General features: G+C 40.8%; 1 protein-coding gene across 2 annotated transcripts in view; it reads left to right on the top strand.

Moving 5' to 3' along the window:
• The window catches only part of DST (dystonin), a 1569532-nt gene that overhangs the window by 1539276 nt on the left and 5389 nt on the right, over nucleotides 1-24867 (top strand). Inside the window, exons 97-100 of one of the 2 annotated variants that reach the window (XM_078647975.1) lie at nucleotides 6617-6685; nucleotides 7411-7610; nucleotides 7946-8056; nucleotides 13350-13473. In XM_078647975.1, coding sequence (XP_078504101.1) covers nucleotides 6617-6685; nucleotides 7411-7610; nucleotides 7946-8056; nucleotides 13350-13473 — 504 coding nt within the window. The remainder of the gene's footprint in view (nucleotides 1-6616; nucleotides 6686-7410; nucleotides 7611-7945; nucleotides 8057-13349; nucleotides 13474-24867) is intronic. The other variant, XM_078647976.1, reaches the window with a different exon arrangement.

Here is a 24867-nt window from a genome sequence, read left to right as displayed (position 1 = left end):
GGGGAGGTAGTTCTGAAAAGAACTTTTTTTTTTTTTTTTCTGAACATTTTTTTACTGTTTTTGAATTTTTCGGAACAGTTTTATATTTTTTTGGGTTTTTCTTGGAGGGGGCAATGAAAACGATTCATTGTAAAGGGCTCAACAGGAGCAACAAAACAAAAAAAAGAAGTATTTATTATTTTGGGCGTTTCGGACAAACTTGCATATGATAGTCAATAGCTCTGTTGATCAGAGTGATGCTTCTTTCTCCGTAGGAAATGAATCCATCGCAAAATACGCAGGTGTGTTTTACTTCACCAAATCTCATTTGTATATTTGGCACCATCTCCCTGCCCTCTGGTCCCGTTACTTCCGGTACAACAGATCTTCTGGCCATAATAGGGAGATTATCTAGGTCGTTCCGAAACTGTGCAGCACTGTAGTTGTTAGGATGCCACCTAGTCATATGGCGATGCATTGTGTAGTTTCCGAAACTGTATTTTTTGTCGGTCCCTCTGGACAGTCTATCTTGACATATAAGGCAAGTTACGTATCTTGCATTTACTTTTTTCTGACCTTTGGGAATTTTAAAAAATTGCCAAATGAAGTTTTCTTTCCGGTGAGACGTCTTGGGCTGCTCAGGCAAAAACTGCCTCTCTTCGTGCTCGTCCTCCTGTTCCTCTTCTTCTTCTTCTTGTTGAATTACAACTTGAGCAGGTGGTCCACTCTTCCTTGGATGTGGTGGAGGTGGTGGGGAAGCACCAGCTGAAGCTACTAAAGAAGCCATTGCTCAGTGATCACAAAGGGTCTTTCTCTCACAATGATGAAAGTCAGAGTGAGGAAAGAAGGAGGGATTTTCATCATTTGGGAAAAACAAGAGTTCTCAACCAATCAAAAGTGTTCATTTTAGATTATATGACCTAGTCTTACATCATTAGGAAACCAAAAGTGAAATGAACCAATGAAAAGTGTTATTACCAAGTCACATGACTTGCTGTGTTTACGTTAAGCGCTTTGCAGGGCCTCCCGGTTTGCTTCCAGAAACCTGCGCTTTGGCACTCGCTTCGCGTACCAGTTCGCTAACGTAGCACGTCATATGACGTATCACGCGACAACGTGGAACGTCATGCGGACGGGAGGCGTCACGATGTTGTTTTCTAACGCGGCACTTGCGGTAAAGAAACGTTTACCGGCTCGCGGTCTATTTCGCGGCATCAAGGTCAGCTAACGGGAAGCTTCCCGATTCGCGAAGCGGGAACGAAGAAAAAAAAATATTTAAAAAAAAAATTATTCATAAACATATAAAATATATTTTTGGATTTAAAGAAGAATACATTTTACAGCTACAGATATTAGCTGTTAAAAAACCAATGAAATTCACAGAAAAAACCATAGGTTATAGACCATATATAGTTAGGAATTAGCATTTACAAAACCTTGAAAATTCACTGAAAAAACCATAGGTTATAGACCATATATAGTTAGGAATTAGCATTTAGAAAACCTTATTTTACTCACACAAAACCATTGAAATTCCATATATAGTTAGTTGCACTAACTATATATCGCGCACCTGCAATCCACTGCTGATGATGTCACATATTACATCATTCATGACATGGTCAGTGACATCACTGATGACATCACTGATGACATCTCAAATGACATCACTGATGACATCACTGATGACAACATCCAGTGACTGTATGCTTCTGTAAAGTTAAAATATGTGTTACATATTGAAGAATGAGTGGATGTATAAGTGTCTGGATGAAGGATTTAGTAGGTGCATGACTGACTGTATAAGTGAGTGATTAAATGTGTCTCACTGAGTGCATGGGTTAGTGACTAAACTGTTTTAAATTGTGCATCATTGTGTCTGTTGTTTTGTAATCTGATGCATGTGTTGATCATTAGCTATATGACTAACTATATGGGTTATTGATTAGTTGCCCAAGTATTTGTATGGGAGACTGAGTGTGTGTGTGGGTGTCTGGGAGGTGTATGACTCTGTGCATAGATGTGTGAGCAGTTGATTCACTAGATGTATGGGTTCAAAAGTGCATGTGGAAACATCTGTATGGGCGGTTGACTGTGTGCATGAGTGTATTGGTGAGTGAATGGATATCTCAGTGCTACATGTCAAAGTAAGTACATATGTAAAACACAGTACATGTGATAGTTGACATATATAAATAACTGTGCATAAGAGCCAGTGAATGTGTGAGTGGCTGTATGGATTATTGTGAACTTGTATCAGGGATTGTATAACAGAGTAAATATGTGTTATTATATGTTCCAATAAGTAAGGTGTGTATAACTATATAGTTGAGGAAATCGAGGTGTGATTGATTCTTTGCAAGACTGACTAGGTGTGTGAGTAACTCCATGGATGAGTGACAGTCTGTGAGTGTCTGTTTACACTGAGTGTATCTAAGGTTATATTAGAGTCTGAAGAGGTTCATTGTATCATCACATGAATGATGTCATCAGTGATGTGATCAGTAATGTCAAATGAGATGTCATCAGTGATGTCATCAGTGATGTCATTTGAGATGTCATCAGTGATGTCATCAGTGATGTCACTGACCATGTCATGAATGATGTAATATGTGACATCATCAGCAGTGGATTGCAGGTGCGCGATATATAGTTAGTGCAACTAACTATATATGGAATTTCAATGGTTTTGTGTGAGTAAAATAAGGTTTTCTAAATGCTAATTCCTAACTATATATGGTCTATAACCTATGGTTTTTTCAGTGAATTTTCAAGGTTTTGTAAATGCTAATTCCTAACTATATATGGTCTATAACCTATGGTTTTTTCTGTGAATATATATATATATATATATATGTATAATCGATATTTTGTACAACTATATTTTTATACTTACCTGTTTAAGGATAGGGAGTCGATATTTTTGCTTTCTATATTTTTTACATCAATATTCTGTCAGTGAACCTTTTTTCTCATTTTTTCTCAACACATTTTGTTCAAAAGCCATAGTGCAATGGAACATGTTCCCTTCTAAAACTACACGGTTCATGCATTCTCAGGGCTGTTGCAAGCAAATTGCTGTGACTGGCCTGCACAAGATATGCCTCTTGTGTTTAGGTTCTGAGCACAACTCCAAATCATGTTAAGAGTGTCTATAGGAAATTACCATATTTTGCTTTATTTTCTCTTAATTTGTGCCCTATCAGTTTTGCTGGATTTAGAACTCTGTACTTGACCCATTTAAGTATGTTGAAATTATTGGTTAAATCCTAATTGGCAATTTAAACCTTCCCTTAAATATATAGTACATGGTAATGGAATACACCCATTGCATTGGTGCTTTGGCATCACACATGGATATGATCTGCAGGCTTCTCTGGAGATGTGCTGGCATAACTCATGGATATTCATTTTAACAGGACTCGCCTATTTAACGAGAAGGCTGATAATGCCCTGGCTTTAAAGAGAGCTGGGCAATGGTGCTTACCTTGGCCCGTTCTACTCCTGTTAGGCACTTTCATCAGTAGTTTTTTCCCTTTTGGAAATACTCCAGAGATTTAGTGTACCTGCAACGTCCCTGCCCCACTACAGGCTCCCCAATCCGTGTGGGTCAGAGAAGGGTATCAAGCAGAAAAAGTCCATTCCACCTGGGCAACAAATGTCCCAATCCACCATGGCAAGCTGCTGTTGTTTGCTCTTAGTGGCACACAGATAAATTGTAGGTGGAGAATCAGACATTTTCTCCACAGGTGGCAAAATGTAACATCCGACAAATGGTCCTTCAGCTTGTTCAATATGGCTATCTATCCCTTACCTACCTTTCTAACCTGCTGCATCTCCACCCCAATCAGAGTGGCTTTCAGAGGTGCAGCAGTCCATCATTCTTCAAGAAGTGTAGGCTCTTTTGCCCAAAGGAGCCATAGCGAGTGATCTGGCCCCAGAAATAAGGACTGGATGTTACTCCCACTATTGCCTTGTGCCAAAGAATGTCAGAAGCCTTCAACCAATTTAATATCTACATTTTCTGAATGCCTTCTTGCAAAAGGACACTTTGAAGATGCTTATGTTGAACAAGGCTCTGTCTGCACTAGACCTAAGTTACTGGATGATGACTCTGGACTTGCAGTATGGCTATTTTAATTCCCTGTAGTCCCGCAGGTGCTATTTGTGGTTCTTGGTACAACAGGAGCATTTTTACTTTGCTGTGCTTCCCTTCAGCCTTTTTGTGTTTGCCAGACCAGCTATCCTTACTGAAATTACCTGTTGTGATGAGGTTTATAAAATGTTTGGCACCTATGTTTTCCCCCAAACTCTTTGTAATGCCACATTGGGATATGAATTTGGTTCCCACGTATCTCATGTGCCCTCCCTTTGAGCTGATGCACAGCTGTCCACTTCACCTCTAAACTTTGAAGACTATCAACCTGATTCATAGAGGTAAACGTATACTTTTGTGTACGTTTACAATTTTTTGCAATTCACAAAGGAATTATATGAATGGTATTTTTATGACTGCCAATCTTTATATGTGCTGAGTCTGCGTCATAAGTGCGGAGACTCCACAGTTGTAAAGATACTGGTGGCAAAATTGCTTTATGAAGTACAAAAAATCATAAACTTGCACAAAAGTGTAAGCTTACCTTTGTGAATCAGGTCATATATTCCTTGTTGCAATAACTTCTGCTCACTACATGAGTGGTCTCCAAGCTCTCTCTGGTCAGCCATATAACACCACCTTTGTCTTCAGATAAACTGGTGTTAAGAACGAGGGCAGCCGTTTTTGCCAAAAGTCGTGACTCCTTTTCATGTTGGGCAGTCCATCACCTTCCCACCATTCTCTGCCCTGCCTCTCCACTCGAATGAGGAGGAGAGACTTCACTTCATTGGTTGGCCCCCAACGTGGGCTTTTTACATTGTTCACACTAAAGAACTTCGGGTGGACAATCAGCTTTTTGTGGGATTCTCTGGTCTAAAGAAAGGCAAGGCAGTAAAGTGCAGAAAAGGACTTCATCAAGGTGGATAGTTTTCTGCTTTAAGATATGCTAAGTATCCAGCCTTCAGAAGTAATGTGGACCCATTCCACCAGGGCTAAGTCTGCTGCCACTGCATTGGCACTCTGAGTGCTTTTTCTCGATATCTGTGAGCTGCAACATGGACATTAGTGCACACATTAATGAAGCATTGCTGCGTTGACAGTCAGGTAGACAGGAAGGGCATTTCGCCCAAACAGTCCTGCAAGACTTTTTAATCCAAACCATTCCATAGAGCCACTATCTTGGGAGGTACTGCTTAGGTATCTGTTCAAAAGCTGAGGAATCTGAGGTTAGAAGTATCCATCAGAAGACAAATTACTTACCTTTGGTAATCCTGTTACTGGTGAATAGACTATCTAACTGCAGATTCCTTATTGCTTTCTCTCCTTCCTGGGAATGGTCTCTTTTCCATTATGAAAACGTCCCCATTTAGGCATGTGCACACCAAACCTCTTACTAGCAGTTGGCTCTGCGTCCGAGTTTGTGGACAAGGTCAAGAAAGAAACTTATGCCAGCACGCAGAAGTGCCACATATATGTGGCTCCTTTTGTCACTTCTGAGGCTAAAAGTAACTAACTTGTTAGTTCATCAGATTGTGGTGTTGGCAAGACCTTACCTCCTACAATGCATCAGTGATTGAAAGCACCTTATTCTCCACTTTCAGAACTACCATGTCACCTAAATGTCATAATCTTCATAAACTAGCAAACATATACCTAATGTGCCCTTCTTCACCACATGATCATGGATGTATGGGTTAGTGCTGGGATAGAACATTTGCACAGTAGGTTTTAGTTAGGTGCTTTATGTTTGAGAAATGTTGCAATATGGAAGCATTAACTCATTCTTAGTGATAGCCAGAAGCATGACAATTTTGTTGATACAATTTTATGACCTAGAGATTCAATAGTGTGACATGTACATTCAACTTAAGTAAGGCTTGAAAGGTGCCATTGAATCCACTGTTTTTCCATTCAGCTGTCCTTGCAAACCTGGTGCCTTATTTAGAGTCTGGCGGACAAGGCACTCTGTCAGAAATGTGTGGTAGCCTGTCCTCTTATTATAATTTGATGGGTGTCAATGCACTTATAATATGGTAGACAGGTTATAAGCCATATTTGTGAAGGAGTATCCTTTCTGCCAAACTCTAAATAAGGCCACTAGTATTGATCAAGAAGTACCGCAGTGAAGTTATTGGTGGCAACAGTGAAACTGCTTCGATCCACTCCATGGCCTCTTAGTTTTGTTACCTTAATCTGCAAAGTCTACCTATTATTTTTCAACGTTAATTCAAAGCCTGAAAGCAGTAAACACTTCCTTTTTCCGACAAATGTTTAGATTTACATTGATTTATATTTATATCTTGCTATATAATGATATTTGTACTGCAACATAAATACAACATCGTCTCCAATCATTTAGGGCTGTATTAAATAATTAGAGGCGGGGACCTGCTTAATTAACTACATACACCTTGTAGCCTGTTATCTCCTTACTTCAAGCAATGCTCTAATACATTTTGCTGTGCTTTATTTCCTTCTTCTCCTTATGGTATTCCTTTTCTTTCTCTTTAATCTGACTGCTATTCTGTCATTCTTTTCTAGTTCATCATCATGGAAGTAAAATGTTACGTTCAGAATCCAATTCTTCGATTACCACTCAGCCTCTTATAGGTTGGCAAACGTCTCTCTTTGTCCGGCCTGCTCAGTCTCTCGCTTTCACTACCTCGCTTTCTCCTGCTCCAGAATGTATCTTTTTTCCGCTGGGTGATTATTTTACTTCGCATGGCTTTGTTTTCTTCACCTTAGTCTTGAATGTTAAGGCACATGCTTGTTGATTCATGCACAAGTTGAAACCAATTACCATTGCTCTTTCCCATCTTGTTCCTTTCAGAGTGTGGTACTTTTGTATATTTGTGTTTGTAGTGTTTTGATGTGTACTTGTGTGGTGCCACCATTAACAGAGATCTCATTTCCATCCTGTTTTATTACTGCATGTTGCTGAGAGGTGCAGCTGTTACCGTAAAGGCTCTCTACAATAGCCTATGTACAGATGCACTTTTTAGTTTCTTTAATAGTTTCTACTCTTCAAAGTTGTTATTTTTGTAATAGCAGCTGCTCTGCATCTAAATTTCATTGGTTAACATACCATTGCTAGTGTTTTGAAGTCAACAAAGGAAATTTGGTAGTGTTCTATTCCTTCTCGCTATCTGACAGACGGTTTCCAATTCACTTGGTGTATCAAACAAACAAATAAAGAACACAATTTGGTTTCAAATAAATACACATAACTTGCTGTTATGCTGTATTTAAGTTGGCATACCATACAATTTGTCTATATTTATAAGGTGTATGGTGTAGTTGGTTTGGTTTTAAAGTATGTTTTGTATTTGCGACAGCTAAAGGAAGGACGAACATGGAACTCCGGGAAAAGTTCATGTTGCCTGATGGAGGCAGTCAGAGCATGGCGGCTTTCAGACAGAGGGGGAGGAAGTCAAGACCGTCATCAAGGGGTGCTTCACCAAACCGAACCAATTCAGTGTCCTGTCCCAACGTGCAACCTGGAACATCACAGACTCCTGGTACAAGCACTCCCAAGGTATGTCCTACACACAAAGCAATGATAGGCAATTAAATAATACACGTTTAGTAGGCAAGGAAAATATTACATTTTTATGAAGAAACAAGGCTCAAAGGTATTTAATGTTAAAAATGCTTGCAACTCCATTACATTTTTTTAGTTTACATTATGACTTTCCAACCATGCATTTTATAATCATATTTTTTAGTTCAGTCATACTTGTAATTATTTGTATGTACTTATATCTATTTTTAGTTTGCTGTATTTAAAATGTTGATACTGTACACTGCTTGGGTGAATCACCTTCCATAACCTGCTGTCCTCATACTTTGATTTACAATTATTTCATGCAGACAGGCCAACCTTTAGCACGCAATTATGGTAAGCCATGGTTGGCAAACAGCAAAACATCAACACCCTGTAAGACACCCGAGTCCCCAGAATGTCCAGTCCTGTCTACAGAGGTATAGTAAAGACAGAACTTATGGTCCAGTCCTTCTGTGATCTGCAACTATCACTTCACTAACTCTAGAAATTCACTCCAGTACTTTGGCAAACCTCTTGCGCACTAATACACTCCTCAGTGTTGGCCTCTTTGCAATACATGTTTCTTCTGCCTGAGATTCTTGCTTTAACTGCTCCTGCATATCCAAATCTTCATTGACTGGTCCGATGCAGTATGTGGTTTTTCCCAATGGTAATGTGTCTATGGATTGACCCCAGAGGACCCTTGTCTTGTGTTCTGTTTTTTCATTGTATGTGATCAATATTTTTGAAATATGTATACATGACCACCTTGAGCTGCCGGAACAATATAGCCCTTGTGCATGGCTGTCTCCATTTGATGTGAAACCTTTCTAGAATAGATGAAATAATAGTTGTTCTATTGGGTTATGAGGGTTGATAGTGGTTTGTTGAGCACAAATGCTTGTTAAGAGTAGAACCTACATTAATGAAGTCATATTGTACTAATCATTCTAAGTCCATGGTGTATACACAAGCAAAAAAAAGGTAAATTGTATAATAAAGAATACATACTATTGGTCTCACAATGTAGGACTCAGTCTTGTTTCAGTGAGTCATTTTATATTTGGTTTTAGTCAGCAGTTTTGATTTTTGCTTTGAGAAAGAATAAGGTCTGCAGCATATGCGTTTCTTGACTGTGCTTAATTAAGTCAAATATAGAAACCAGCCTTCGTCTATGATAGTGGTTAAACATCCTCACACTCCGTTTCAAATAGACTTTTGATGAAGGATGAATGTTTGAATAGACTGGCCCCAAATAGCAACACAAAACTTTTGCCATTATTTCCTGAAGTTATCAAAGAGCCGTCCGTGCCCAAAAATTTTCTTAATTTAGTAGCCAATTTTGGACTTTTTGGAGGGAATTTTAAGTCAGTCACTGAAAATCTCAACAAAACATATCCAATTACACAGCCTAATTCTGGATGACCTCATCTCACACACTTGGGTGGGCCTTAATACTTAAGGGATGTTTAGTGAGCAAATGAGCCATAACATGTTGTGCATGTTAGACAACATAGCTGTGTGATATTTTGTAACTCTAAACACCTAAATTAAATGTTCACCCTGTCAGTATGGTATGCCATCCATATGTCTCAGAGCACTGGTTACAGAAGGAATTGAGTGATAGGTCACGTAAACCTTTTACCTGAATACACACTGTAGCCCTCTTATGAATACCAACACACCACAAAACACGCAGAGTGTAGTTCATTGACATATTTTTACAAAGGCATGAGCTCTAATGGTTATTTCATTCGAAAATTTGCAAGCATGTAGATTTATGCTTGTATTCCTTAATCTATGGTATGAGTGGAATGGTATTTCTTTTCAATATGTTTAATTTGCAAGCAGTTCATCATTCCCAAATAACTTGGTTACATTAAGACTGTAAAGCTTGTTAGCTAGTCTGCTGTTTTTCTGTTTAGCTGAGTACACCAGTGAGCTTCCAAGTTGTATTAAAGAATCTGAAACCATTTTAAAAGGTAACCACAAAGCAGATACACACCTATGAAATACATGCAGAGTGTTTTTAGGTTTGAGTGAAAAACAACTGAACATAGAGCTGTAGAGGTTGTGTTAAAGTGAAACGGGAATTGCCCTGTGGGAACAAACCCTTATGTCTTTGTACAACCTTAGAACTTTTCAAACCATTATATGCCAAGGACTCATTAATAGCTGCCGGTTAGGGCTTATAGTAAACACAGCTATAGGATGATCTAATAAAAAATCTATTTTCTGTGTTCTGAATGGTGCATGTGCATTATTTTGCCCATCCCCTCCTGTGTATTTCATTCAGCTAGAAGCCAGCCCTGGCAAGAGATAAAAGGAATGGCTAGTTTGAGTGAAAATGAGAGACCAAGCATAAGTGAGAAGTGTTGAAATGCTCAGTAAACACGCATACACCAGAGAATATAACCTGGTGTGGCTCTGTTGTCAGTGGAGACATAAATTCTCCTAAAAATAGTCTCAGCCTATCACACCCGGTTGCACAGGCCATTACACATCTCACCCTAATGGCATTGGCCTGAGCTAGAGTCAAAGGCCAATTATGAGAGAACACACACTTATGGAGTGGCATAGCACATTTTGGTGGCGGCAAGGATATTGGAGTATCCTGCCTAAACAATAGGAAAAAAGTTGCATAAGCCACTGCTGGCATATAAGACCATCATGGCTCCTCTTATAGCTTAAAATGCCAATTAAGGACACTTGCTATGAATGCAATAACTGCTACTCGGGAGTAAGGGAGAAGCAACTACAGACTCTGCTTCTCCTCATACCCATGAAATCCTGTACATCTGAGGCCATATTACAGAAGATGCCCCAAGAGCGCAACAGCCGTGTGCTCCTGCGTTGTGTGCCCCGCGGGACCTTTTGTATTACAGAGGAGTCTGCAGACGATTGTGCGCCCCCCTTCTGTAATACTGAATATGTAGCTCCAGGGCTATCTCAAGAGGGTATTCCCTCATTTGCATGGGGGCGTGGTCCCATGAAAATGAAGGAATCACTTTGTCTCTGTGCCATAGGATGGATGCGGGTGCACAGACAAAGAAGATGTCAGGTTGTGCACTGAAGGTGTGCCACAAAAAGGTGGTGCACTGTGCACACGCCCCTGCGGGCAGCCCTCGAGAAATGAAAGGGAATCCCATGGACACCCCAGACATCTCCTTGCAGGTTGTGCAGCCACACCCTGCACCCATCTGCAAAGGGATACCAATTCCCTCTTAAAAGTGCAAGGTGGATGCCACCTGCGCTGTGAGATACGGAATGGCTTTGAAGCAACCATTCTGTATTTCACTTGAATGTGCTGCCTCCAGGGCAGAAGGAGGTCGCAGTTGCTCTAAGGGCTGTTCATTCAACAGAATAGGGCGCACTTTCCCTTATTGCATACTGCACACCTGTTTAAAGGTGCACCGGGGCGCAAATACGAAATGTCGACCCCTTTTCATAATACGGCCCGTGGGATGCTGAGAATTGAAGAATGAGGAGTTTGTCAGTGCAGAAGAAGACTCCTGGGCAATTGCAGTATCACTGTCTTTCTTTTGCCAGCGTGAGCTATGGAAGGAGTAGGGAACCTCCTCTGCCTTCCCATGTCCATTTAGTTTAGCTTCTACTTCCTTCAGGCAACTTCACAGATCAAAATGAGAGAGAGAACAGTTTATGGCACTACACTGATCAAAGGAAGAGGCCTATAACATGATCATAGACTGCTGCCACTCCGTTATTTTCAAAAGAGTTCTAAACATGCACTGTTCTCATTGTCATTACGCTATTACTACATTTGGATTGAAGATAGCTCCAGTATCTTAATTTAAGTAGATAACTAAATACATGTTGATGGAAGATGGTTCCTTTTTCTTTTTTTCAACCTTTATTTAGAATTTGCACATAAATATTAAACAGTGCAGTTATAGTGACAACGTGTGCTAGTATGCGTCACAGATAGCAGCACAATAAATGAAGCAGAGCCATTATACAGCTACAGCTTACCTTACTTTAATCTTAATCAAGTTAAGGGGTTCTTTCCTTTTTACATGTCAGACATTTGCAGTGATTTGTGTTGCTGTGGTGCTGAGGCAGCTTAAGAAGTTAGTGGTCAGACCGAGTTCCTTTTGTGCTTAAGGTCTCATTTAATCAATAGGTGGGAAAATGTTCCCAATATGTTCTTGGACAAGCAGGATTCAGGTTGTAGTTCAGCATATATTTTCAATTGCTCTCTGCAATGTGTACGGTCTGTCAGTCACATTGTGTATGTCAATTATCTGTCTCTTCCCTAGTGCCTTGCCATTTGCCTTTTGGCTAATAGGAGAGATAAAGCCACATGTTTTCTATGTTAGTGAGATGGGTTTCACCCAATCCACGTTCACAACCCAGACAGGGCTGCTGTTTGTGAAGAACAGAATTTCAAATCTTTTTATGGTAGCAAAGTCTGTAACTTCACTTTCCATGTTCTTTTCGACTTGGACATGTGGGAAGGGTTTGTATTTGGATAGAGTTGTAAAGTAAGTGACATCATCAAGCGTTTGGCTAACTTGCCGGTGATAAGACGTTCTAGTAGTTTGAAGGTGGGAGGATCCTTGGAACAAGAAGGTGTGATTGATTTTGATGTGATTTTAAGTCAGTGGTAAAGAAATAGGTCAAGGGGCATACATGCAGGGCGGCCTGTGTTGTTCTTTTATGTTTAAAGTTACTGTCTAGGTACAGGTCCCCCCATTTCACTGTGTTCAGTTTGAACATTTGTGCTGCTACCTTACTTATCCGGTTAATGGTAGACCTGGGTTTCTGATCAGCAGGATTTCAGGAAAATAAATTAAGTCTAGCCCTACTTTACCTTCCAGTTATTTCGATGCCTGTGCTTCTAATAGAAGTAAGTATTTCAGCTTGGTGCCTACATGTGCATTGGCAGATGAGTGCTTGGAGTGGAGTGGGGTTTGTGTTATCTGTTTCTACTATTTAAGGCTGGGGGTGGTACAGGAAATAGCAACATGTGTTTGTGTGCAAAGATAATATATTTCTAGGTCTGTCACTGCAAAAAACCTCCTTGGTTTTATGGCAACAATAATGTTTCCTGTCTGAGTCTTGGTTGTTTGCAAGCCCAGCAAGTCTAATCGCCATAGGGGAAAAATGCTTTGGTTAGTGTGATTGAGATTTAAAAAAAGAATAGAGCATTTATGGAAATATCACAGTTTGAGTCAGGTGTAAATCTTTGGTTGTTAGCTGTAAGAGATAGGCACGATAACTGATCTATTCCTGTTCATAGTGATACCTGAGAAACAACAGAATCAAATGAATTGCCTGAGGATTGGGCTAAGGCATATATGGGGGTTGCGCACATATAGTGTCATATCACCTGTACACAATGATATTAGCAGATCACGTGATGTGTATCTAAGTGCATGCATGGTATAGTTGTGACACTGTGACACAGTTTACCCACTAATGGTTCTATTGCTAGCACAAACGGAACATGGTTAGTTGTCATATACCTCTCTAGGTTTTAATGGGCGTGGAGATTAGGATGATTCCATATTCTAGGCATTTTTGGAACAAGTAACTCACACTGAAGTGTGATGTTTAGTCAAGCATATACCATAACTGAAAGGTCATTACTGGTGCTCTGAGTATGAGTTTTTTTGGAGAACAAGACACAAAAGGCTTTACAGAATCCTGACAGATATTTTATTATGATACTTCTCACATCTTAATTGTAATATGTATTGTTGTCTCTAGGGGACTCCGATACAGGGGAGTAAACTTCGATTACCAGGATATCTTTCAGGGAAAGGTTTCCAGTCTGGTGAAGACAACACTCTCTTATCAACAGCAGCAACAAGAGTCAGGCTACATTTTGCAGGTGAGTGGTGAATACTATGCCTTGCCATCCAAACGATACAAACACCAAGTACAAACCGCTAACTAACTTAACCTGTCTAAATGGAGATACAGCTGAGATCCTAGTACTGGGAAGGTCGGACCTCAATACTTTCCCCTTTAACTGACCCCAAGTGTACGACCTCCGCCTGGCACCACACAGAAAGCTAGAATCTGGGAGACATTATGAATGCAGTCATCTCATTTATAATACATATCATTATTTTAGGTGTTAATGTAGAACTGTCCATACTTCCGGAGATCATCCTACTTTTTCAGATTTAACACTAAGTAGCCCATACAAGAAGCCTGTTGATGACTCATATGACTACTATTGGCTTTGTCTTTACAAGCGCCCCAAAGAAATACTTATAAACAGATTCAACAATCTCTAGAATCAGACTTACAGGATATTCACATCAAGCCAGCCAGGAAAAGCCCATGACTTTAAAACTTTGAGCATTGTGTTCACAAAAATTACTTGATAAAGAACTGTGGTCCCTGCAACACCTGGTTCCACACTTCATGCTTGGGAAAATGTAGTTCACCATTTCTCTCCTATTCCAGCAACAACCTTTGTGATATCTTATGCATGCTGGTCATTCACATGGTGCACAAGACCATAGCTCTGGAACCCTCTCAACCCTTATCTGATGGAAGAACCAATGGTGTTCCTTTCAAGATGCTCCTCAAAACAGAACTGCTCAGATGCGTTTTTGACTGAAGGTATAACGAAGAGCAGCAAAGTCTAATAGAGTTCCAACTGACTGTATTTGTAGTCTTACTTATTTTCCATTTTAGCTCATGCTCTGAAGTATCCATAAAGAGCCAAGCACATTAAATGAATAAGTAAAATTACACAATGACATTGCTCAGGAGTCTTCCAATATCTGACAAAAGCACTGACATATGATGCAATGCTGCTTATAGAAAAGTCCAAATCAATAAAAATAATGTTACTCAGATACCTACCAGTGAATGATGTGTCCCTGCAGTTCTATAACAGACTTTTGCTGACTGGTAATCATTACAGTGATATACTGATTTAGTCAGGGTATAACTTCAAAATTTGTGGTGATCATTTGTTTCTGCACTCTGGTTCTGGAGATCTCAGTTCAGTCTCCACTTCATCACCACCGTAAGTTCATTCTCTAGCAGTCAATCGTCAGGAAGGGAGAGACAGAGATACAGGCCCATACACGGGTTGCAAGATTTATTTTGGTGTACACAAATTCATACTGGAATTTAGCATACCATTGCTACTACGTCTTTAAATTGGGGAATATATCCGCCATTAAGTGAGAAATCTGTAGATAACAGCCCTGAGGAAGTCATAGGTTGACTTACCCACTGACAAACCTGTGTTGGCTGGCAGAAGAACCAAATTCTAATTAAAGAAAAGAATTGGAAGCTATAAGGACAACTGGAAGACTCTTAATCTTGTTTATATACGATTGCGTATGTTCAGAGATCTTTTTAATTGATAAAATAAGTATATACAAATCATATTAATTTGACATTGTGTTTATGTGGTCTTGAAACAAAAATACAATCTTAGATTACATATTCAAAGAACTGTACTACAAGAAAATAACAGACTCTACTGCCTAAAATCTCAGAAGCAACATGATTTGGCACAATTAAAGTTAAGTGACAAGTTCAATGTTGTTTCCATGGGTATTTGTAGCAAAACTCCTCATTTAAGATGAGATTGTTGTTCACAACCACTATAAAACTATGAGGAATTTTAATCTGTAAAGTATTGGCCACTGTGAGTTGTGCATCTTCAGTAAAACTTTAAGTTAAAAGTGAAATGTCTGGTACATGGCTGAGTAGAATAATGTCCCACTGTATATTTATTGGAAAAAGATCACTTGCATAGAATTTAAATCGTACACAAATAAAGTTAGGGCTGTTATGCCGGTTGTATGTCAAAATACTGTAATCAAAAATGTTGTCTTGCAAAAATATGTCAGCCACAATATAGTAAATGTGCTTTTATATAGGTTAAGTGTGATTTACTGTTCTTAAATCCACATTGTTTCCCCTTGGCAGTATATATACTGCAAGTACATAGGTGGAGGTTATACTAACATTCAAAATAATTTGGTAGTTGGCATTAAGACTAGGACATTTTTACTGGAAAATATATAAGCTTGCTTTAATGCATATTTGATAGGCTAAATGGTCCACCAGTACTAAGCGATATGAAAAACAATCACAAAATGATCAGTTATTCATCTGGACAACTGCATAAAAGATACATATATATCTTTGTTTAGGTATGTTTTAACACCAAATAATCACATTTCTGATAGACTTCTAACCTCAGATTTCTCAGTGTTTGAATACTTCCTCAGGCACCAAACTGGAGCCTGAAACTTTTTCAGCTGTACCGCTGCGCTCTGGTAGGTGGCACTGTGCAGCTCCACACTGATGTTGTGCCACTTCGGAAATCACATGCAGCTCCAATACAGGCACCACTCATGTGCACTGACATGAATTCCTTACTTTTCGTGCCACCAGATTCAGGACCCGAGCTACCTCTCATCTCTTTAAGACAATCATACCTAAAAAAAAATCTTAAACCCCATGTGTAAGGCAAAATGTCACCTCCCAAGATGACAGGTTTGAAATTTTGTAAGACTGTTGCACGCAAGTGTTGGTGACAGATCCCCATCATGTTTGTCTGTGGTGCTTAGGGTTGACTCACGGCTCTGAGGCCTGCAGTGACTGTGTGTCAATGAATCCAAAGGTCATTCAGGACTGTGAGGCAAAAGTCTACATTGCCAAGCATCAGAAGACCCCACTTTGAGACTGGCCCAAGTCCAAATGCTGGTCCAGATAACGTTCCTAGTCCAGAAGTTGGTCCCAAGCTTGATCGTAGTCATTCTCCCAATCCTTGGGTAACTCGAAGAAAAAGTATCAGAAATATAAGTGGGAATCTGCTCCTTCCTGCCACTCTCATACACCTGAGAAGACGTGAAGGCCTCATCATGCCGAGCTTCTTCCCAAAGTCCAGAAACTTCTCCTGGCACAACCTGAGTTTCCGGGACTGTCAGAGAAGCCAAGTCAGATGCAGCAGTTGCACAAGTCCATGCTCTGAGTCTTTGGATCCCTTCCAACACCCTCTGGCACACCTGTGGGCCCCACAGAGCCAAGAGGTTCTCCATCTGGGATACTGCCAGCAGGTTCACCCCCTGCACCAGTTGAACCCTCTTTGCGCACAGCCAGGCTCCTACCGGCGACTTTGCCATCTACTCATCTGGGTCCACATTCTACATCGGTTCCCGGAACATCATCACCAGTACCAACTACATGGACGCTAGTGGCGATATAGGTTGTGATCTTCGAATCAGAGTCGGCCCGACCTCAACTGAGGCTGCTCTCGGTATCCATCAACCACAGCCATTGCCCACTACACCTAAGTCTCTCAGCTACGTGGTTCCACAGGACAGGACTCCTACGCTGCATTCTCTATTTAGGACAGACAGTGACAATGAGTACGATTCTGGAGATGAGTTCTGGCAGCCCTACTAAGAAGAAAGTAGATATGATGACCCTAAAAGTGCCAGTGGCCTTTCAGCTCTCCTAATACTGACCTAGTCTCACCTCTAGACTCTGCCCTTGAGGAAAGTGCCTCCTTCGCACTGCGTATGCGAGGGCGGCTGAGGTTCTCAACCTCCAGCTCCCCACCATGGAGGTCAAAACTAATGACTTACCGAAGTTCTTCAACCAGGGCAGACCAATGCTGAGCCCTTGTTGCCCTTTAATGAGGCCCTCACAGAGACTCTTTTAGGGGCCTAGCCCAAGCCCTGCTGTGGTCCCCCTATCAATCACCAGATTGTGTGGTGCCATCGCCCTGCCCCCAAAGACCCCACTTTTCTGACTCGGCACCCTTCCCCCGAGAGCTTGGTGGTGCAAGCTTCCTCCAGCAGTACAAACCCGAATGCCTCTCCGACTTATGCTCCTGATAACTAGTCTAAGAGGGTAGAGACCTTTGAGAAGAGGGTATTTTTTTCCATAAGGTTGGGACGGCGGAAGGTCAGTGCCAGCTGCCTTTTAGGCTGCTATTCCCACAGTCTCTGGAACTCTAGCTCCGGTTCTCCCAGGGTTCCCTAAGACCTTCATCATGTACTGACCCAAGCCATAGAAGATGGCCGTGATGCAGCAATATTTTCTATCATTTTGGCCTGGATACCACGGATTCCATTGGTCAAGCCTTTGGCACTAGCACCGCTTTTTGTTGCCATGCCTGGTTGAGATCTACGGGTTACTCCGGCGATGAACAGTATTCCCTTATGGACATTCCCTTTGACTCAACTTGTCCTTTTGAAGACAAAATAGACTATGCACTGGGCCGTTTCAAAGAAAGCAAGGCCCCAGCATGCTTCTTGGATTTGTCTGCCCCATAATGCCAATTACTCCAGCCTTTTGGACCCTTCCATGGCCCTGACATGAGCATTCCATACAAAGAACCCTCAGAGGGTTCCCACTCTTTTTGCGGTCGAGGCCATGGCACCCACCTATCCCGCAGTCAGGGACTGAGCGCCAGTCAGTCTACTGTCTCCTCCATGGCCCCACCTGCCAAACCCATTTAGCTTGCCCTTAGTGGAGCACAACAACCAGGCTGGAAGCTGGATCCAGCAATGGCAGTCCACACTAGCAGTTGATAACATCCGACTGGTGGATCATGCAAAGTGTACAGAAGGGGTATGCCCTACTCTTCCTGGCCGTTCCACCTCACCTTTCACCTCCCTGGCACGATTGACAGATCTTACAGCAGGAAGTGCAAACCATGGCCATGGGGCATTATCAAGAGGGTTCTTGCATCAGAAGTAGGTTGTTACTCTCCCTACTTCCTGGTGCCAAAGAAGAAGGGAGGGCTTACTCCCATTTTAGACCTGCAGCCTTCCTTGGGAAGGACAAATATGAGATGCTCTCTATGGACCAGGTCCTGTCTGTCTGGAGACTGGATGGTAGCGTTGGACCTGCAGGATGCTTATTTTCTTATCACCATCCTTCAGGCCCACGGGCGGTATATGTGGTACATGGTGCGACAGTAGCATTTCCAGTCTGCTGTGCTCCCCTTTGGTCTCAACAGTGCCCCTGGGGGAGCACAAAGGGGATGGTGATGGTTGCAGCACATCTTTAGAGGTCAGTGGTACCAGTATCCCCTTACCTTGACAAATGAATACTGAAGGCAGGTTTACATGAAGTAGTCATCAACCACCTCCAGACTACGGCGAACCCCTGAGATCCTTGTGGTTCACTATCAAAGTGCCGAATCTCACACTTGACTCCTTCTGAGACATTCCTTTTATCTTAGCCATTCTGGATACAGTCCAGTGTTTTGCCTTTTTCCCGGGAAGGAGAGTCTAGGATATTTAGACTATGATCTTGATCTTTTAGCCTGCGTCCTTGATTTCAGATGTCCTCAACTACGAGGCTGCTGGGACTGTTAGCCTCCTACATCCTGCTGGCCAAGCACACAAAGTAGCATATGCGGGCCCTGCAGTAGCATCTGAAGTCTCAGTGGGCTCAACATCAAGGAGATCTCTCCAACCAAGCCCAGATCTCAGAGTAGACTGCAAAAGAACTGCAGCGGTGGTTGCTTGACCACAAATGGTTCAGTGACACACCTTCTCCCTACCCCACCCAGAGCTAACAATAGTGACTGATGCATCACTTTTGTGTTGTTGGGGCTGCCACCTGGGAGAAGCAAAGATCAGAAGCCTCAGGCCTTTGACGAAGGCCTGGCTCAATATCAACTATAAGGAGCTGAGAGCCATCCGCTTGGCGTTGAAAGCCTTCCTACCCTCCATCAAGAAATGGCTGGTGCAGGTGCTCACAGACAACATCTCTGCCATGTGGTATTGCATCAAACAAGGTGGGGATGGGGTCATGGACCCTGTGCCAGAAGGCTCTGCGCCTCTAGAAATTGCTGGAGCACCATGTAATCTTCCTGGTGGTGAACCACCTAGCAGGATCCTTACAGGCCAGGGTGGAAAAACTCAGTCGTCTTTGCCTAGTGTATCACAAGTGGCAGTTACACCCGGTGGTGGTGCACGGTCTCTTCCACACCTGGGGTGAACGCTCTTTCTGGTAGAAACTCCATCTAACTGCAGATTCTTCACCAGCCCTTCCTTCCTCCCCATTCTGTGAATTGGACTCTACCCACTAAAAATATGTCAAGTCTAGCAGTCTACACACTGCTCAATGCCATTTCACTGTTGGGGCTCTGCACCTGGGGTGCTGATAGGCTCCAACGCAACTCATGTCAATGCAGCTCTGTGGTACCTATTTGGGCTCGATCAGTGCTGTGCTTCCAACATTGGTTGCATCCCTTTAGGGCACACCTTTGATTCCTCACAAAAAGGACTCCACAAATTGTTTTCTTTGAAAGTTGTAGTTTATTTTACTTTTGTGTTTATCACATTATTTTTAGAATTCCTTTCATTCCTTTTCAAATAGTTATCATTGTGTTAAAAACATTCCAAACGCTTCGATGCATTTCGGGCTGCATCGCTCTTCTTCGGGGAGCTTATCTATAAAATACCAAGGACATAGCATCTATACATTTATTTGTAAAACAAAAATCATAAAGCAATGTGCACATTTCACATACTGGTATTGGTGTCACTGTCAGTGGCAAGATACATGTTAGTGGACCAAGCATGAAGTAAAAAGCATGCCGGTGAAACATTGTGCATGGTGTCATAAATGAAACGGTAGACTTACATATGGAATTGAGGCTTTGAAATCTGCTCCTAAACTATAAGCGTGACAAGAGAAAGCGTGGTCACAACAATGGTATCATTCTATTACTATAAGACTTTCGGAGAAACGTCATGTTTATAGGAAAAACTTACGGTCTTTAAACGCCAAAAATACGCGCTGCACTGCATTCGGACGGCTTCTGTTTATGCGTCAATGTCGGACAGCGTTATATATCAATAAACATATGGAGCACTGATTGGCTTCATGAGTTACCGCGTGTCTTGCTTTAGATAAAAAACAAACTAAAGGCGTCGGGTAGAGTGTTGCAGCCATTTTGAAGTGGTCGCGAACATATATATCAGTAATTCACTCGCAATGAACACTGTATATTGACTATGCAAATTAAATTAAAATCGAAATGAATGTAGGTGTGACTCGAGTTTAAGTGGGCATATGTATGCGGGGTGTGTTGTAAGTGAATGTAACTATGTGGATTCACTAGTGGCACCTTGGTCCATAACATCAATTGCCCTAATGGCCATTCATATATAACAGTTGTGTACATTAGAGATAGCATGTAAATTCTATACGGTCATTTAATCCATTTGGTTTCATTGAATTCAATTTATATATCCAGAAATTCTCTCTGCACAGGAGATACTTATTATTGTCTCTGCCTTCCATTGTCGTTTGATTTGTGTTCGTTAATGCGGATTTTTATTTTTATTTCGGTTTTTCCAACATATACTTTTCCGCATGGACACTTCAATAAATAGATTACATTAGATGTGTCCCAAGTTGCTGATGTCTTCAATTTGATGTTAAATCCTTTCATGAGGTGTGTTATAGTATTGCCTTTTATCACATTATTGCAATTGTTGCAATTCATGCAAGCTCTAGTTCCTTTAGTTTCAATTTGTGGTGGTGTGCTTCTTTTTAGTAGTTCTCCCAAGTTATTATCTCTTGAATGTGCAAATATCGGTGGTTGTGTGAATAAGAATTTGAAGTCTGGTTCCATACTCAAGATCGGCCAATGTTTCATGATAATCCTTTTGAACGCTGGACTCAAAGTTGAATATTTTGAGACCATTGCTAGTCTGGTGTTTTTTTGCTTTTCGGTGTTTTTCAGCAGATTGGCTCTTGGTATTAATGACACACGTTGTTTAGCTTGCTCAACAATACTTTTCAGATAACCTCTATCTTCAAATCTTCGTCCAATTTCCTCAATTTTTTGTTTCGCTTTGTCCTCATTAGATGTTATCCTTTTTGCTCTTGTCATTTGGGAGAAAGGTAGATGACGTTTTAATGATGTGTGGTGAAAGCTAGTGTAATGTAGGGTGTTATTTCTGTCATACTATGGAATAATACTGAAGAGACGCTACAACAGGCACTAACAGCTCTAAACAACATCGATGATAGAATACAATTTACCTGGGAAATACAAAAAGAAAAGATTACATTTTTGGACGTTGAGATCACCTTAACTAAGACGAGTCTGGAAACAGACCTGTTCAGAAAACAAACTGACAGACATAACACCCTACATTACACTAGCTTTCACCACACATCATTAAAACGTCATCTACCTTTCTCCCAAATGGCAAGAGCAAAAAGGATAACATCTAATGAGGACAAAGCGAAACAAAAAATTGAGGAAATGGGACGAAGATTTGAAGATAGAGGTTATCCGAAAAGTATTGTTGAGCAAGCTAAACAACGTGTGTCATTAATACCAAGAGCCAATCTGCTGAAAAACTCCGAAAAGCAAAAAAGCACCAGACTAGTTATGGTCTCTAAATATTCAACTTTAAGTCCAGCATTCAAAAGGATTATCATGAAACATTGGCCGATCTTGAGTATGGAACCAGACTTCAAATCCTTATTCACACAACCACTGATATTTGCACATTCAAGAGATTATAACTTGGGAGAAGTACTAAAAAGAAGCACACCACCACAAATTGAAACTAAAGGAACTAGAGCTTGCATGAATTGCAACAATTGCAATAATTTGATAAAAGGGAATACTACAACACACCCCATGAAAGTATTTAACATCAAATTGAAGACATCAGCAACTTGCGACACATTTAATGTAATCTATTTATTGAAGTGTCCATGCGGAAAAGTATATGTTGGAAAAACCGAATTAAAAATAAAAATCCGCATTAACGAACACAAATCAAACATCAGAACACATGATGAAAAATCATCAGTTGCTATGCACTTTAATGCATCCAAACACCATGTCTCACAATTGAAGTTCCTGTTTTTAGAAGCAATTATGAAAATGGAAGGCAGAGACAATAATAAGTATCTCCTGCGCAGAGAGAATTTCTGGATATATAAATTGAATTCAATGAAACCGAATGGATTAAATGACCGTATAGAATTTACATGCTATCTCTAATGTAAACAACTGTTATATATGAATGGCCATTAGGGCAATTGATGTTATGGACCAAGGTGCCACTAGTGAATCCAAATAGTTACATTCACTTACAACACACCCCGCATACATATGTACACTTAAACCCGAGTCACACCTACATTCATTTCGATTTTAATTTAATTCGCATAGTCAATCTACAGTGTTCATTGCGAGTGAATTGCTGATATATATGTTCGCGACCACTTCAAAATGGCCGCCACACTCTACCCGACGCCTTTAGTCCGTTTTTTATCTCAAGCAAGACACGCGATAACTCATGAAGCTAATCAGTGCTCCGTATGTTTATTGATATATAACGCTGTCCGACATTGACGCATAAACAAATGCCGTCCGAATGCAGAGCATTTACTCGCCGCCTATTGCAGACTCCCATTGAGGAGCTCCTTTGCCGTTCCAGAGGAACCTTCGGTTGCTCTAACCGGTTCCAGATTAGAATGCGGGATTGTCCATGCTCCTGACGTGTTCCTTTTTTCCCCTTGGAACTCTTCATTGGTCATCGCATGCATAGGTCGTTGTACCATGCAAATAATTGACGACATTGTCCTCGTGTTATACATCGAGGCATGAATCAATATGTCCTGATGATGATCCCACATTAAAGAGGGATCGAAACGTCGTCGACAATGTACGCTTGATGATTTAAATGTTTTTATGTAAAATCACCTGAAGTGTATCACAATACCAATTGTCTGTTTTACCTTGAATCTCCTGCAGACTGCCCCCCTTCTTGCCTCTCTCTTATATGTACGTCATATGTTTCAACATATGTGGTAGTTGGACACAGGCTGTGTCCCACTTGGAAATTGTTTACCATCTCAGATACATATAATTACATTTGTTATTAAAACCTGTCACGCTGGTCAGTTAATATAGATTCGATTCATGGTCTGTATTTATTGTTTTTGTTTATCCCTTCTAATGGTTGGGACCATTGTTTTTTGAAACAGTCCGAATGCAGAGCAGCGCGTATTTTTGGCGTTTAAAAAACGTAGTTTTTTTTCCTATAAACATGACGTTTCTCCGATAGTCTTATAGTAATAGAATGATGCCATTGTTGTGACCACGCTTTCTCTTGTCACGCTTATAGTTTAGGAGCAGAGTTCAAAGCCTCAATTCCATACGTAAGTCTACCGTTTTATTTACGACACCATGCACAATGTTTCACCGGCATGCTTTTTACTTCACGCTCGGTCCACTAACATCTATCTTGGCACTGACAGTGACACCAATACCAGTATGTGAAATGTGCACATTGCTTTATGATTTTTGATTTTTGTTTTACAAATAAATGTATAGATGCTATGTCCTTGGTATTTTATAGTTAAGCTCCCCGAAGAAGGGCGATGCAGCCTGAAATGCATCGGTGCGTTTGGAATGTTTTTAACGCAATGATAACTATTTGAAAAGGAATTAAAGGAATTCTAAAAATAATGTGATAAACACAAAAGAAAAATAAACTACAACTTTCAAAGAAAACAATTTTTGGAGTCCTTTTTGTGAGGAATCAAAGGTGTGCCCTAAAGGGATGCAACCAATGTTGGAAGCACTGATCGATTAAACAATGACGTGATTCCAGGACGGACACGTCATCTAAGGAGCACCCAAACCTAAAATACATTTTCACCAATAATATACAACTTCAGACGTTGCATATAAACATTTGAGGCTGTGCACCTACCACCAAAATTCTGTACCTCTTTGGGCTCCTCACGTTATTTCCAATGAGAAACGGCATCAGTGCTGAGCTGCACAGTGCCACCTGCCAGTGTTCGGAGGTACTGCTCAAAAGTTTCCAGATCCAGTTTAATGTCTGGGGAAGTATTTAAAAGGTGATGAATAATTGGTTAGATAGAGTCTCTACCACAAAGAATTTTATCAAAGATAAGTAATTTGTTATTCAGCATTGTGAGTTCTTTATAATGTGCCTTAAAATGCACAAGTACAGTTTTTTGTTTGCCATACAGTTTATGAAGCCCGCTTTGCTCCGTGGGTAATTCTATATCAAGCAAGGCTTAATTATATGAAATCCATGCACCATTATTCTGACAGAGTTTAACTACTTTGGCATGTGCATCTGAGGTCAGCATAACAGATTGACATTCGATAATTTCCATTATGATTACCGTAGGGTCTGTTTATCGGAGGTTTTCACAAATACTTTCAAGGTCTGTACTTTGAAATGCCAGTGCAATCGTGTAGTGTTAT

This window comes from Lissotriton helveticus, chromosome 6 (genome assembly GCF_964261635.1).
Source record: "Lissotriton helveticus chromosome 6, aLisHel1.1, whole genome shotgun sequence".
Lineage (NCBI taxonomy): Eukaryota > Metazoa > Chordata > Amphibia > Caudata > Salamandridae > Lissotriton > Lissotriton helveticus.
The sequence above is the reverse complement of the archived record's forward strand: the minus strand, read 5'-3'. Positions and strand labels throughout refer to the sequence as shown.